The sequence below is a fragment of the Porites lutea genome, chromosome 4 (genome assembly GCF_958299795.1).
Source record: "Porites lutea chromosome 4, jaPorLute2.1, whole genome shotgun sequence".
NCBI lineage: Eukaryota > Metazoa > Cnidaria > Anthozoa > Scleractinia > Poritidae > Porites > Porites lutea.
The window spans coordinates 37,338,460-37,356,216 of NC_133204.1; the positions used below are offsets into that span (position 1 = coordinate 37,338,460).

The 17,757-nt window shown below is 39.1% G+C and overlaps 1 protein-coding gene across 1 annotated transcript; it reads right to left on the bottom strand.

Annotated features, from left to right (window-relative positions):
- Nucleotides 1-2,444: 2,444 nt before the first annotated feature.
- On the bottom strand, nt 2,445-3,482 carry LOC140934620 (grixazone synthase-like). The gene has a single exon (XM_073384216.1). The coding sequence runs from the start codon at nt 3,480-3,482 to the stop codon at nt 2,445-2,447; it is 1,038 nt and encodes a 345-aa protein (XP_073240317.1).
- Between the last annotated feature and the right edge of the window lie 14,275 nt (nt 3,483-17,757).

Sequence of the window (17,757 nt, forward strand, 5' to 3'; positions counted from 1 at the left end):
GATATGCGATGTCGGGACGATATTCTTAGAAATGATAACATGTTATAGTCTGTCTTTCATTTCTGTTCTCTGCTTCGTACGTGCATCTTCTTTTGTTCATAGCAAAAAACGGATGAAAAATTACGGAGACGGAAACGAAGACCTGGATAAAATATCAAATGTTGTACCTTTAGTTTAAATGGGAAGCTTAAATGTTCGGAAACCACCTTAAAAATCGGCAAAATGTGAGGATGTTTTGAAACTCCTTTGCAAACGGTACTAATTTAGTACCCAGGCGCTTCGTAGGTGCGTCTTCTTTTGTTCATAGCAAAAAAGTAGAAGAAAAATTACAAAACTAGAAACGAGAATTGAATTAAGTATGAAATAATCTACCTTCACTTTAAATGGGAACCTTAAATATTCATTCCTCCTCTTTATCAAAGGCGGCAAGTTGTAGCTGCGACAGTCCTGTATAGGATGCATACCAGTCTGTGCCCCTCTGATTTGAAAACCATGTTTCCTCAACCCTACCGCCCAATACGAGCAACCTGCGCAAGCCTGAGTATATGCCAAGCCCGTACCCTGGAAGAGCCGAAATCAAGATCGTATTCTTCAGGAAGAAGTTTTATGTATCGCGCTGTTAAAATCTGGAACAGCCTGCCGGACAACATCGTCGGCATTAAAATGACGCGGGAATTCAATCTTGAAGAACCGGTTGCACAAGTTCCTCCACCAATGTTGACTAGAAATGGAAACTGCTGACTGTTTAGTTCTAAACATTTTCGTTTTTTCGTTTTGTACACTGTAAGTGTGATATGTTAATATGTTGAACAATCGAATAGAGAGTTATATAGCTCCAAGAATCTCCTGTTTTAGAGTTTGTACCTGTCTCATGTAATCAACGAAGTGTTTCATACCGGTCTCAAGTAAACGACTGCAAAAATTACAAATTCGTACCGGCCTGAGTTCGTCCTGGTCTCATGAATTACCCCCAAGACAGAAGATTCTTGGAGCTATATATATAACTTTCTTACTAAGTCGATTATTTAACATATTTTTCGCTGACTGTCCTAACTGGTACACAATTTACGCCAATTAAGACAGTGAGTAGAGAACCGTAGATTTTACTGTTCCCAGAAAATTGTAAACTTTAATATCTAACGCTCATCTGGTGGCATGTAAAATGCTCAGATCTCAAAATGGTGCAGTCCATAACATTAACCTAAGCATATATTCAGCTAAAGCTACTTCCAAGTCTTGTTTACAGTTATTCAAAGCGGTGTTCTTACTTTGCTAAGGAAAAGCAAAAATGATGGACTTATACGAAGAAACATGCTATTTATGGACCCGGCCTGAGATTCGTTTCCGTTTTACATGAGAACGGTACAGTCTTAGACCGGTACGAAAGTAACTCGTGTTGGGTCAGCGACCGACACGAAGTCAGACCGGTATGAGTTCATTTTTAGGCCGGTTGCATGTAAACGCATGAAAAGAAATGTATGGAGACTGATACGAACTCATACTAGTCTGAGTTCGTCTCGGTCTCATGTAATTACCGCCTAAGATAGTACGCGCATTCTGATTGGTTAAAAACCTATGGTTTATTGTGCCGGTAAACTCGTGAAAACTCCGTTTTACTTGTAGTTATTTTATAAAAACAATAGACCACACTTTCTATGGGTTTACCGCCGTGATAAGAGATGTTGTAATTGGCAGAACACGATAAAAGCTTGATTTACAAGCTTTTCGAGTGTTGTCCCAACATCTCAGTTGCTTACAGAAACTTTCCTATCACGAAGGCTTCGTTTTGTTTTACCAATGTAAAAATCTTTACAATCCCAACAACTGGCTTTGTAGAACGATTCAAGCGGTCCTTGTAAGATTTGATGCGGCCAGTGTTTTGAAGATTTATTCTCACCAGTCGTGAAGTCTTGTACACGTATTCTTGCAAGCGTCATCAGTTCTTGTATTGCAAAAAAAGATGGTTCCAAAATACGGATTTTTCTCTCTTAAAATGTCAGCTAAAGCGAAAAAAACATTGACACAGCATGTTTGCAAAGATTCTCCAAGTTCCCGTCTACGAGGGAATGTGTGAATAAAGTAAACTTGTCGAGTTTTCATCTCAAAGACTCATGCTTGCGTGATTAACGCGCGAAAAGAAAAACATCTTGCTGTCACAACCATGTTTACGTACACTCTCATGCAAACATGCCTCTTGGCCAATCAGAGCGCGCGTACTATCTTTAGTTAGTTATTTTAATAAGACAAATAGTAACAGCAACGTCTACCCGAACAGACACAGTTCTACGTGTCCACACGCCAAACCCACACTAAAACAATCGTGCAGCCAACGAATCGAAAAACCCTGCAATTCAGGGTGAAAACTCGAAGTTTCTCTTATCTAGCGATTGGTGAAACGAAGGAAAACGGTCTAAATTATTGTTGCGATAACTCTAATTATTATCTCACTCCTCATACAGCACTTTTACGTCACCAGGTAAGTGTTTCTCATCAAGATATTCCAAAGGATAATGTATAGTGCCATACATAAGATACCTAATACGTGATAAACCTCTTTTACTACCTTTGTTGTTTTTTTCCCATTCCACCCAAAGTTTGTCGAGAAAGCTGTGGTGAAGCCAAAATTCTAGGTTGTATGGAGCCGTTTTGAAGTATTGACTAGCACCAATACATTTATGGAAAATGAGGTGAAGACCGCCAAAAATTGTATCGCTAAAGACAGTATAATTTGCCTCCTTGAGGACCTTTTTTGCTTGTTCTGCATTTGGTAGATTGCAAGAATAATTAAAATGTCTTTTTAAGCAATTCCCACCAGCAGACTGTGGTAAAGAGTATTCACCCTTTTGAAACGGACCATCCATTACGCACTTGAAAGGGGAGACCCCATTACCTCCCAGACCGTGAGGACCTGGATTCCACACATCCTCGATCTCAGAGCCTCGGGTCCAGTGCGCCGCGTCTTTAATCCATTCCCAGTAAGGAATTGTAATCCGGCAGTCGATCTGGCGAAGAAGATTTTCTAACTCCAGGACATACCATCTGTGCCAGGGGTAAAAATACTTCGGTTCTGGTACTATTGTATGCAGCTTTCCTAATTTCTCATAGTCGCTTTTGTATCTTGGATCAGACGAAAGAAGTTTGAAAGCTTTTATGAGGCGTGTTCGTTCTTCAACGCTCATTTTTTTGAAGTCTTGTCGTACTCTGTAGCAAGAAACTAGTTTTCCATTCTTACATTTGCATCTCCTATCACAGATGTCCCGAAAGGTGTTTTTGTCTCCGCAACCTATCAAAACGAAATCAAGAGTCACAAGATCTCCAGCTTCCCTGCCGGACACCCTACTTTCTTTGAACACGAAACGAGAACATGACTCAAACATAGCCTGCGAGCAGGCTCTCCATTTAGGGGAGTCGCCAGAATCCACTCGAGAGCCGAACACGACAGAAGACGCGAGCTCTCTCGCGGCACGCTTCACTCGCCACATATTGGTAAGCTTGCTCTCAGGCTACGAACAACTGAAGCAGGAAATCGACGGAACTGCACGTATTTGTATGCCATGGAAAGGGCGATTAGAGGTTCCTAAAAATTAGCTTTATCGAGATCGACGCAGCCATGGTCACGTGGGGACACCATTGCCATTAATTTTTATATTTCCTCCATATGTGATGGAAGCGAGACATTCTTTTTTGAAGTTGTTCAAGATTTGCACGTCATGTAACTATGTTTAGCTTCACAGATTGTAAACCATTTTTATACGAGCGTTTTCGAGAAATGCCTGGTTGAAACTTTTTGCTGTTAAACTTGCCGAAACGAATCATAAGCAAAGCTTTTTGCAAATGATAAACGCACCTTAAGTCCGTCCTTGAGAAAAAAAACGGAAAACGTTTCGTATTACTCTAATTGTAATTTACGTGACAGCCAATTTTCTAGTCCGTACTGAAATAAAGTTGGGTATCTTGCCGTTGTTAATTGTTGGGAGCCAATTTTTTTTCCTTTTTGCTGCTGGCGGGTAAAGCCAGTGACCACTTTCTCATTCCCAATAATTCATCTTCGTTCGCTCCCCCCCCCCCCCCCCCTCGCCTCCTTGCCCCCAAACTATTTGCACAACATACTAACATACCGTAAATTCCGAAAAATAAGCCGCGGGGCTTATATTTTTCAAAGGCCCTTTTTGAGGGGCTTATATTCGGAGGGGCTTATCTACGGAGAGAAATTTGCGTTTCAAAATCGATTGGGATAGCTTATATTTGGAGGGGCTTATACATGAAGGGGCGTATTTTCGGAATATACGGTACTAACTTTATTCAAGATGTAAACAAGCTTATTTACAGGAAAAACATAGTATTAAAAGACATCTTGAAAAGAGAGTTGAGAGGTTAGCCCTGTATTAGAACTCCCAAACAGAAATAGAAAATGCTGAACAATACAAGTATTCAAAAATAAAGGACTTGATTAAAGCACGGTTCTAGTTTAAAATTTATTAAATAGATCATATAATGATGAAGCTTATGTTTAAATGATGAAGGCTTTCAGCCTGTGCTATGTCTCTTGGTAAATCGCTCCATTTCGAAAGTATTCTATAAAAATAGAATATTTGTAGCAATCGCGCCTTGTGCTTTTAACATACAATTTGAAGGGGTTGATTGGCTCTTGTTGACCCAGCTTTTGAGAATTCAAATTATAGTATCCAAAGACGAACTCACTCAATTAAAGATAAAATGATAATTTCTACGGTCAGTTAGCGACGGCCAGTTCAACAATTTACAACGATCGACATAACGCATTTCTCCTTTGTGTTGATTAAGTGCTAATCTATATGCCCTTCTCTGTATACTCTTCAAGGCGCGGATGTCTTTGACGAGGTAAGGGCACCAAACGGGTACTGTTACAACGTATTCAAGAATTGGTCATACCAGAGATAAATACAGCGTGGAAAAAAAACGCTTGCGTTGGTGGTGCCATCAGGACGTTTGATTAAACCTAATAGATTTTAAGCTTTGTTCACAGTTATGCTAATATGATTATCCTGTGAGAGATCCTTCGATATCGTAACGCCTCGGTCTTTGAAGTTCTTCACCAACTTCGTTCCCAGGGTTCTCTCCTACCCGCCCTCTCGCTCGGGTAGAGCGGGTAGGAGAGAACCCTGGGAACGAGGTTGCGGGTAGGAGAGAACCCTGGGAACGAGGTTGGCTCTTCACGTCCTTCAAAGGCTTATCTAACATATGTTGCGTAACAGACTTATCGCGTGTATGAGTTATGCGCATAGATTCACACTTGTCCGTATTAAACGGTAACTGCCACTCGCGCGTCCACTTCATAAGGTTGGACAGATCCATTTGTAAAGGCTGAGGATCCTTAATAGGGTCGACCATTTGACGATAGGTCTTTGTATCGTCGGCAGAAAGTTTCACAGTTGATGAAACACAATTGGTTATCTCGTTGATATAGATCAAAAACAATAATGGGTAGAGAATGGTCCCTTGTGGAGCACCAGAGCTAACACCAGTGGCATTACGGTGGATCTTCCTTTCAGAAAACCGAATTGGTTGTTATTTATCAAACCCGTTTCTTGCCAAAACTTATGCAACCTATCAAAACAAATCAGGGAAAAGCCGGTTCTAACTGACTGGTTGTGACTTGTTTCTCTTTGACTGCAGTGTTTTTTTTTTTTTAATTAAGATTTATTCTCAAAACATAATAATTTGTTCAACCGAACTTTTCTGGCAAAGATACTTTAGAAACTTTTAAACAGCTCGTCCCAAGCAGGCATTTATAGGCAATACGAAAATACATAAGTCCATACGACACAACCAATCAGACGTAGTTCCCCTCAGTTCACGCGCTGCCTGCGTCCTGTCAGGAAGTGCCTGAGCCAGGCATGCAAGCAGCCGTCAATACACTTGCCTTTCAGCTACAGCGGGAACCTTTCGTGAGCCAAACTGTCGCATAGCTTGGCCAGGCCAGGGAAAACCACCTCCGTTGGGCGAGACAAATCACACGATTTAGCCCAGTCATTCATTGACTGGACGGTGGATCTTCCTTTCAGAAAACCGAATTGATTGTATCAGAGAAGTTTCTTGCCAAAACGTATGCATCCAATTAAAAACAAATTTTTCCCCGATTTCACAAAATAATAATAGATGTGAGAGAGATTGGGTGGTAATTTTCGCTGAGAGATTTAGAGTCCTTCTTGTGTAATGGTGTGATATCAACGCATTGCAATTAATTAGGTAATAAATCGGATGAGAATGATTTGTTTAATATGCGCCATTAAAGGTGCTAGTTCCGGTGCACATTTTCCCAAAACGCAAGAGGCGATATTGTCAGGCCCAGGGGACTTTTTATTAGGCTTGAGTTTCAGAAGGAGGCGTCTTACTTCATCAGTACTTCAATTGATATTTTCGAGTTTCATGACAGAAACGCAATCTGGGGTACCAAAACACAGAGAGGAAGTAGGAGTTGATGCACTGAACAACAGAGAGGTCGTCTGTCACAACAGCAATGTCTTCTCTTGAACTTAACAAAATTCCAGAAGGGTATGAGTTTTCATTTTTTTTTCAGATCGGAGGCTAGTCTTTCAATGTATGCCCATCGAGCTGTTTTGTAGTGTGTCTTTACAGAATTGTTCACTCGTTGGTGTTTTTCCCAAATGGTTGTTTTGTTACTTCTGCGAGGTTTGTACAAAGATCTTTCCTTTTTGCACAAGGCAATAAGTTCCTTGGTGATCCAAGGAGCACATAGACGTACGGGCCGGGGGGCGAGTGGGAATGCAGACCCCCCAAAATTTGGGCAACTCGGATTTTTTGGTCAGCAAGAGAAAATTTGGGCAAAGCCAGTTTTTAAGGAGTGACGTTTCCATGCTTTTTATTATTATTATTTTTTTGAAGAGATATATATTTTCTATTTTAGCCTGAAGTCGGTGTAATAATCCAGTTACATTCACACGAGACGGTGGTTGCCTAGCACGTGATGAGTTTCTGGTTAATATAACTGACGGGAAGGGTATCATATGCTGATTTTTTTTATTGTTGGGAACTGTGCTGCACTGTACTGCACTGCAATAGCTGGAGTGGGCTATTTCCAGTCCTGAATTGACTAGAAAAAACTCAGTCCGCATAACTTTCTAGAGTCATCTCCGCTCGCGGAACAGTGTATGGCAGATTGCATCAGCTCTTAGTTTTTTAAAAAAAATCTATCGAGCGGTTTAAAAATTATTCACTAATTTGTTAAAGTAGACCGAGATGCTTACAAAACCACTAACGAGAGCGCCATGATACAGACTATTCAAATCCTTCTTTGTAGCAATTGGCCAGAACTATCTCCATGATCTTTCATACACGTTTTTAAAAGGATTGAAGCTACTGTGAGGTGAAATTGCATTTCAAAAGCGCTTCTTTTTCTACAGATAACGGCCAAACATCAAGATTTTCCTTTTTTACCGTATTTCTAACGATAAAAACTTCATCCCAAAATATTGGAGGAAAAAGGTCCGGTGAACGATTTTGTGAGAACAGTTCCCAGTGACAAATATTGCTGCAAGTATAATAGGTACTGGCGTTATTTCGTTGCTATGAAAACTCCGATGTCGTTGCGACCCTGATCATGACAAATTTTCATCTTTATCTCAATAATACAACTGTGGTGGCAATTTTTCCAAAAGCATTGTCTGTAGCAACGTAGTTTATGCTCAAACTTGGCAGGTATTGACCATGAAAAACTGTATCGAGCCACTTTCATATACATACATAAATACATACATATACTTTATTTATGTTCCAAATTTACAGAGTAGCTGTAGAGCTAATGTCTCCGAGAAAAGAAGTTAAAATAAAATAAATTAAAATATGTTATATTACAATTCCAATATCATTTATAAACTATATACAAGATTATGCATGCAGAGGGAAATATAACTTGTAGATCTGCTGTGGAAAAGTTTCATATGTCTGAGGTTCTCCCGCTTGATGTTTTGAAAGTGTCTGGGAGAGAGTTCCATATTTTGCTAGCTTAGTATGAAAAAGAGTGCAGACCGTAAGTCGTTGTTTTTGGGTTGGGAAGGGCCAGGATATGATTTCCGCGCAAATTGTAGGAAGAAGACCGTACGAGTGAACATATCTTTTAAATAACCTGCCGTGGATAATTCGTAAAGAACAGACTCTTATATTTAAATGTGATCATGAAGTTCTGGAGGCGTTTAATGAATAGAGATTTCATGTTAACTTTGCTTAGTAAAATGTCATATGGAGAGCCGTAGTCCAGTAATATAAACCTAAGAATGTGCTTATTTAAATTATCTACTTTGTCAACATTGCGGGCACCACGGAAATGCCAAACAGAAGAACAGTCATGAAAATGTGGCAAAATAGAGGGTTGATAAAGCTTCAATAGCGTCTACTTATTTATAAGTTTGCGAAATCTAAGCATTACGTTAAATTGATTATTTATTTTCTTACAGATAACTGATACGTGGTTATCAAAAGAGAGCCTATTATCTATTGTCATCCCAAATATATCTATTGAGTTATTTACTGGGAAACATAAATTGTGCTCAGTTTTTCCCAGGATTAGAGCTTGGTGGTTTTTCTCGTTAACAATCATGCCATTGTTTTTATACCACTGATTTGCGACATTAACTTCTTGACATTAACTTCTTGACAAATGCTCTCTTCCACTGCCAGTACAGCCTATGTTGTTGCATCGTATGGCCCTCGTTTTTTCGACTGTTTTGTAAAAATTTGGGCAACTTGCAAGAATTGCTTGGGCAAATGGTTTACCGCCCCCCCCCCCCCCCCCCCCTTAGCCAAAAATTGCCCGACGGCGTTCGCCTATGTCAGTAACCAATTATACTTTAGGAAAAACCCTAAAGGACGTGAACTGGTTCAAAGACCTTGGGGTCAAATTACAAAGGACCTTTCCTGGGGCAATCATTTCAACATGATTGCCAATAAATCAAACAAAGTATTAGGCGTTATTAAACGTTCCGTTGGAACTTCAAATGTAAATATATTTTCTATGCTGTACAAATCTCTCGTACGGCCAATCTGAGAATATGCAGCACCAGTCTGGAGCCCTTATCTGGCTAGGAACATCCATTTACTTGAATGCATGTGTACAGAGAAGAGCGTCGAGAATGCCGGGCCCTAAACCAACGTAAAGGAGAGATGTCTTACGAAGAGCGATGCCCGGCGGCTTAACCTACTTTATCTGATCGTAGGACTTATTTATCTTTAGTCGAATGTTACAAGATGGTCTTTGGTTATTGTCATCTTAACTTTCATTGAAGATTTTTGTTTAATTCGCTACTTCTGAATCTATTGGAGCAAATCATTCTTAGTAAACTTTGTGTCAAATCAACAAGACTGAATTGTTATAAACATTCATTTTTCGTAAGAATAGTCAGGCTCTGGAACGATTTACCTAAAGAAATATTTTAAACTTTAGTTATAGTTGAAGTCATAATTGAAGACATAGTTCAAGCTAGTTGAAGTCTTCGACTATTTAATTTCAAGTTAAAATTTTGTCTCAATGTCTTACTAGGAAGTGCCTTTTACTATTGTTATTATGATATTATCTTTTTCTTTTTATTTACTTGTTATTTTGGGGAGTTTTAACATAGGGATAACCTCATAACCTCCCTTTCAAGATATCCTTTTTAAACCTTGTATATATTTTAATGCATCTTGAATAAATTACTTGATGTATGTATTTATGTATGTATGTACTCTTCAGTTTTGAAAGGTACCCCTTTCGAATACCTTCTATTGAGAAATGGTACCCCTTTAACATACCTAGTTTAGAACTTTGCATCTCTTTAATTAGCTACTGCAAGTGCACTTTCTTTAAAATATGAATGTGTCCCAAACCACTGAGAAGTCAACGTTTTCAAGACTTTTTCACAGCCATAAATACATCGAACTGACAGATTACTCTACCCTTTCAAATACTTCAACTAGTGAAATCCCTACCCATTCATATATCTGAAGCCAGGAGCCTAAAATGAGAGCTTCCCCGTATATGTCATTATAGGGATTACCTCCCCGGGATTCCTACAAACCTTTATTGACGAATCGTTTCAAGTTTTCCACGACGTCAAGATTGGGACAGGCATGAAGTGATTTCTTGAGGGAGGTTGCCGCCATTAAAACGAAGTAGCGAAATGTCCTCAAAAGGTTTCCAGGACAACGAGGGATGGAAAAGCAATCAATCGAGGCCTGACGAAAAAATCAGATTTTGAATTACCACTTTATTCCCACGTCCTTCCCATTCATCACCTTTACCATCAACACAGCTTATATATAAGGCTCGTTTACCGTCAATGCGATATAATTTCTACGGTAATGGCAATGAAGAAGTATTTTTCTTCGCTTTAACATTTTGATTTTATTATATTATTTTGTTTTCCTCCGGCACCATATCATTAAAATTATTGCACCGTAGTTTTTATAATCCAATAACTGATTTTAATTAATTATTGTAATCGGTCATTTTTGTACTGTGTCTATGTAAAATATTTCTCCGTTTCTGATTGGTTTAAATATCCCAAACCAACTAAATATCCCAAACCAACCAGCTAAGATAGCTAGGTACCGACAAGCCCGGGAGACAAGAGAGTTCAACAATAAGTAAACAACTAGCTTCTACTAATTCTTCCTTAAAATTATCGATGTCACCGCGCCGTAGTTTTCAATGATCCAAATTTTCCGTTTAAAACTCATTTAAAATGGTAATCTAACGTTTTTGATTGGTAAGATCTCGACCGAGAAGAACTTAAAAAAAAAAAACAATAGTTTAAGACAGCACGAGAACCCTTAATCATTAACAATATTCTCATTCTGGAGGACATCTAGCGCTGAATTACCCATTGGCAACCTTTAAGACCTATAAACTTCTGTGAAATTGTTTGAAATATTTTATTTAAATGTAGTTTAAGCGGAATGTTTTAGTGTTTTTGTTTCGAGCTTGTTTTAGAAGAAACATTTGTGTAACTTTACGAACTAATTACTCCGGTCAGTTTACACACGACCCCTCAAGACCCCTTATAAAGTTTTAGATTGATGGTAAAGTCCTGGAATTTCGATTCCGGTGCGAACCGGGGCACTTGGAATATATAACAATTATTGACCGAAGTGGAGGTAGCTAGATAAGATTATCCAATCGCAACGCTTTAGGAATTAAAACAAAAGATTCTCAATTTTCTCTTTTGGAAAAGGACCCCTAACGTTCAAGTTTTCCAACAATGCAACCGTCGAAAAATTTAAAACCGTTTGAACTTTCCTGACCTTCCTGGTAGGTAACTGCCTTCTTTTGTGATTGGTCAATTTCGATCCGAAATTTTTGTGAATGTCTGATATGATTAGCCCGCAAAACATGTTCTCAGATACGCTACAGAATATAAATTCAAGTTTGAAACTGCTATTTAATTTCTATGTACATCAAAAAATGTCTTTTTAAAAAATATTATACTAAGATTGAATCAAAAGGGTGGTACTATACGATCATGGTCGCCGACATTCCCAACTTTTGCGGGAACCTGTGTTGGATTTACGTCACATTGGGCTCCATCAGCAGCTGATCGCTAAGTAGTAAAAATCAGACTTTCTGTTGGTATCAAGAATTGGGCGATTAAACAGCGAACACAATCTGCAATAAGAAAAATTTACCAGACTTCCTACTGACATTAAAATAACTTCAACTCGATATTCTGCTCTTATTAGTTTCTACAGGCAGTTACAGCAATTACTACTAAGCACCCAAAACTTCGACTGGCATTATTAATTGACACTTTTTCCAGATGTTTCAGTTCGATTTCGGTTATCTGGAAGAAAAAAAAACTAAAATCCTTCCTGATAAAAGTGCCAAAACGCTATATCCCATTCGTTTGATTCCTTCCTTGCTTAATTTGAAGTTTTTACTGATGTTTAGTCATAGACTTTAGTGGCGGATCCAGGGAACGGGCTAGGGGGGCCCGCCCCCCTTATTTTTAAACCAAACTGATGCCCGAAGGGCCGAAAAAAAATTTTTGGAGACCGGGCCACCCCCTTATCTAAGGGTCTGGTTGACCGCCGCCCCTCTCCTCCCCCCTCCCTTTATCTCAAGGTCTGGATCCGGCACTGGACTTTCAATATGCATGAATATGTAGCCGACAAAACTTATGCACATAAAGGTGACACTGTCGTTCTTGTTAAAATCAGGGAAATGGCGGTTCTAACTGACTGGTTGTGACTTGTGACTCTCTGACTGCCTGGGCTTTTTTGAATGAAAATCATTTTAAAATAATTCGTTCAACCGAGCCTTTCCGACGAAGAAAAGAGACATTAGAAACTTTTTAACAGCTCGTTCCAAGCACGCATTTATAGGCAATACGAAAATACATATAAGTCTATATGACAGAAAAGGTTATATAATAACCCCTCCTTTGCCCTTTTCTCATGACCATTCTAAAGGTACAAAACACGTAGCACTGTGACAAGTAATGACGGAAAAGAGAACTAACAAGACATAAAAATTTTAGGTGCAAAAAGTTGCCAATAGATTCCAATGACCCTTGCTCCTAGTAAAAAGTTTAAAACGAGTGATGGAACCAAGTGAGGAAATTACGCAAAAGACAGAAATATTTGTCTCCTGAGGAAATTGAACTCATTTAACCTACCCCAAACTAATCCGACGATCATCGCCTTTTTTGTTTGCTCCTCCAGGTTTCATGATAATCATTTTAATTTCAATACAACTAACACTCTGAAGTGGGGCTATTTAGGCGCCACTGAATTTATAAATTCTTAATGTTTTATCTTTTAGCAAAGGTCTCCCTCTAAAGCTTAGACCCACTTTATGTGGAAGAGGATTGTCCCGGGAAAGAAAGCCACCTTCCCGGGCGAATCATCATAAGCGACAATTTAAGTGAGAAAAATAATTGACCCCTTTTGCCTGAGCCTGTGTATGCTCTGATTGTCTCGCCTTGACCGAGTTGACCCGGCTGGGTGAGTTTAAGTGTTTATATGGAGAAAAGTTGGCTCCGCTAGGAGAGTGACCCTACTATCGAGAAATGGTAACCCGGCTAGCCATCATTTTGCCCAAAGTGAGTAAGAAATAAGTGTTAATGTTAGCTTAGGGGTAGGGTAGGTGGGGTAGGTGGGCAGTTATTTCCAGGAACCTAAATTGATCGGCCAACTTGTTGTTTCTCATGTAAATGGTTCGCCACGTTTTGTAGGGAAATGGAGCCTCGCCCAAGGTAACCCGCGTAGGCAAGTGACCCTTTTTACCCGGGACAAGTTTTTTCCAGATAAACAGGGCCTTAGATAGCAGGCACCTTTTTTGACCGTGCCAGAGGACTCACCTGCAGCGAGTCACACTTCTCTATCAACAGACGTTCATTTCCACTTTCGATAGCTTGCAAAAGCCCTAGTGAATGATCTAAACATTCTTGAATCACTTTCACTTGACAAGACTGCTCTTGTTCTGAGGAAATGATATTTGCTCTGAGGCCAAAAAACAGCAGAAGGAAAAATCGTAAATATACCATCTTCCTCTTTGACCAATTTCACATCTGCACTTCGTCACCTTTAAATGAAAAATGGTCACTCGCTCCTAAAGTGGTTATTTAAGTGTTCTTTTCAAAGCATAAATAAATGATGACGTAAGAGATTGAATCAATGAAATCAGCTTTAAACACTTTCTTTTTTTAAATTTTTTTTATAAGTACCTTCAGGCTGTTGTTAACCATCATTTTAAGAACATAAACAGGCTTTATTTTGTTTATTTATTTTATCGTCTTAATGTTTCAACGTTACTAAAGCACAATCCAAAAAGGGCAGCCGGCCACTGACCACGAAAATGCGCGTGTCCAAAAGAGGTGTAATTATATTAATTTTGCACGCTGATATATTCGCTCTGTTTTGTTATTTCCTCTGTATGAGTTGTTTTCTCTTAATATCAAGAATTGGGCGTTTAAACTGTGAAAATACCAATATGCAAATAAAAAATACAATAGACTTTCCCTGACGTTTACAATAGCTTCCAACTGGATATTCTGCTCTTATTAAGTTTCTACAGTTACAGCAGTTACTACTTAACACCCATCACTTCAACTGTCATTATTTCATCTTCATTATATGCCATGATATTATTTGACACTATGCCAAGGTCTTTTATTAAGTGATTTTACTTAGCCCGTGAAATATATAGTATAGACTACTACGCTGTATTAGTCCAATTTCATTTCATTTCATTTCGCGCTGGCGTTATTTTCCCTCGGTTCTTGTACTCAAGTGAGAATTTTACTCCAGTGTCATATAAACGCGAAGCAACCACTCCCTTCGATGTGAAATCGGCCTCCCGGTGGACTGGAACGGGTAGAGCATGCGTAGTTTTCGTCAATTCAGGATGGCGTCGTCATGTTGGTCATGGGACGACGAAAAAACATACAACATGAAAAAGCGATTATGAAATCAAGAAGTTAGCCCAGTATAGAAACTCTCGCCGGTGCGAGTTTCCTCGTTTAAACGCCAGCTTTTGTTAGATACTGTTTCACGGTTTATGTAAAATTACTCCTGACCAGTTGGTGTTCGGTTACGTGAGGAAAACATAAATACTACTAACCTCTTTTACTGATAAAAGTGCCAAAACGCTTGCCGACTCCGACTACATACATTACCCTACAGAACGTGGCAAACCGTTAACATGAGAAACAAAACGATGGCTCGGCAGTAGACGCTGGGTGACGAGATATGTGAAGAATATCTGCTTTTGGTATATAGCTGGAAATTTTTTCCCAACGGCGCGCGCTCTCATTGGTTACTTCGAGTTCACAAAACATCTAACAATGAAACTGTTTCCCGTTCGAGAGAAATTCTGCCTTCTGCTAGGCAAAGCAACACCACGAAGAAAAATTGTAAGCGGAGTATGTTCGTCTTCCAACAATTTCACTTCTAAACTTTGTTAGCAGTAAAACGAATGGCCAGCCCCTTCTATAATAGTTTGTTCAAGTATTCTCTTCAGAACATGGATAAGTGATGAGTCCATGATTGAATCAGTGATATCAGAGCTGCCTTCCCACACTTAATTCTTTACCTAATAATTACTGGCGTGGATTTGACTCGCCTGTCTTACCAAATCCACATTTATACCTAGTATCAATTTAGTACGTTCATTGATAATTCGTTTTAAAATAGGGGCCCGCGCCGTAGCGGTATACCTCCCAGCCTTTTTGTACAACACGAACGCTAGATCCTCACTTTTGAAATTTGTTTTTTTGCAGGGATATCTATTCATTATATAAACACCAATGAAATACCAAGTGAGCTTTCGCGCGAAAACTTGATATCTTCACATGTGAAAATAACATGCTTAATTTTTTCTAAGCTTGCGAGCGGGCGGAATCCTCCGAATCCTGCAATCTGATTGGTTCCGAGAGCGGGCAGTTTTTTTACGATCTTGCCCGCTAACCCGGGCGGAATCGTTGGCAGCTTCATTCACAAGTTTGTTTGTTGTTAGGGACCGGTCATTATTTATGTGGAAGGGGGGGGGGGGGGGGTGGGTTTTTTTTTTTTGTTTTAGCATGAAAGAAAAAATGTGACCCACCCCTTTAAGGCCATTAGTTAATTCTTGACCCACCCCCATATAACTTTATATAAGAGGTGACCCACCCCCAACCCCCTTCAATCTATACCTCTATAAGGAGTTCCTGTTCACTGAACGAAATCAGCATATCTTGTGGACCAGTGTCCTACTCTGTGGCCACTTCTTGTTGATGTGCCTTCTTGTATTATTACAGTATGACTGTCATCATCTGATTCACTTTCGCTTTCACTTTCATCAAACAAAACAAGGTCATTGTCACTGTAACTCTCATCACTGTCCTCACCAACACTGATGCTTGAAGGAAATGTAGATTCCTTTGAAGTTTCATAATAGTGTACTGTGATTCGCTTGATTTTGTCGATTTTCTTTCCGTTCTTGCCAAGTTTATTATGCTCAATGTATTTGTGCAACTCGGGGACTTTCAGAGTGTCAAGCTCCCCCTTCTCTACAAGTGTTTTCCAGTCATAGCAATGTACATCTTTTATGGCTCCAACAAGCTTTTCTTTTCTTCGCTCTTGCTTACGGATTTCATTGACATTTTGCAGCTGCGACAAGTGCTCAATGTAATTCTTCACCAGTTTTTTTTTTCGTATTGCGTTAGAATTTATTTAGGTCTTCCACATGAATTGTAGTGAGTGTGATTCTTTACAAAACACACGATGACCCAACCCCAATCATCATGAAATTCTCTTTCGGCCCACCCCTTTTCTCTAAAAAAAATAGGCCTGGCCCACCCCATGATTTCCCCCCCCCCACCCCCCCACATAAATAATGACCGGTCCCTTATGAATGAGCAAAACCGGTGATTCAGAACCATTTTTCTTTTAAAACTTGCGCTATTATAAGCGTTAGCTAGGGAAAAGTGAATTTTGTTATTCAGACAAAACATCTGAAGGGAGAATCAAGCAAGTCAGCCAGGAAAACCGCTAAAGTAAAGCAAAACAGGCGGCTCGTGATGTCGATTCACCAGTTTTATAACCTACGCTGTAAGTACTGCAATCTTGCTTTTATGCACTGTTTATTGGACATTTTTGCTCGGTTTGAAGGTTTGTTTTCCATTTTTGCTGTCTGAATATAGGTTCTGACGTTTTTCATTGCATTTGGCCTCGCTAGTTTTCTACTTTTCAGAAAAGGTTGTTGTCAACGATTGCATGTAGCTTTCAATCTTGAATAAACAACACGAACAACTTTTCCAGCAGTCGATTCGAAGTCGATTATCGCCGTTTTTATTTCTTTGTTTATATACTTGTTTAGTTACCCACATCGCCTTCTTTTATTCGCATTCACTTCAAAACTCTAAGATTGGTATGTGTAATTAGCTCTTTTTTTAAAGCCTTCGTGCAGTTTTAATCCCGCTCGACTGAATTAATCTTAAAGTAAATATTAATATTCAGCCGAGGAAAATCTTTGATGTATTTTCTTTCTTGTGGCTTTTAAGTTCGTCAATTCTTTTATCCTTGTTTGACACTCAGATTATGAATTGTCTACCAAGACACAAAAACCTTTCTTTATTCTAAAAGAGAGCTTAATTGTGATATTAAATATAAATTACAAGTTAAAAATTATGTTGTAATCATTTGTTTTGGTTTGCAATCGATCGCGCGCTTTGAATAACATCAACACGAACACGCCCTTCTTCAACACACATAGGTTGGAGGCTGAAGTAAAATTTTCCTGAAACTTTTAAATCTCAGTAGGAAAAAAATAAAAATGTTATTCACCGGCCTAGGTCGGTCCGTATTGGGAGAAACTGTGCCCTCGGTCTGAGTACTCAAGACCTCGGGCAAAGTTTCTCCCAATACGGACCTCCCAGCCGGTGAATAACATATATATCTTCACATGTGAAAATATCACCATTGCTATGGCTTCATAATAAACTGCACCTTTCAGACCAAAAAACTATTTAAGTAAAATGGTTTGGCATTTCATTGGTGTTTATATAATAAATAGAACATTACATGGTCGCTTGAAGATACGAAATTTCTCTTCTCGTGTTGAAAAAAATATTTCACTCGTTCGCGCATAATTTTCAACACTCGAAGAGAAGTTTCGTATCTGCGCGCGGCCATGTAATATCCTCTTTTTATGAAAAGCTTTACCTTTTGAATTAAAATTGTAATCCAAAATAATTTCTTTTAAATTGCAGTCTTTTTTCTATTAAAATTAAGTGTTGTCTTAAGTTT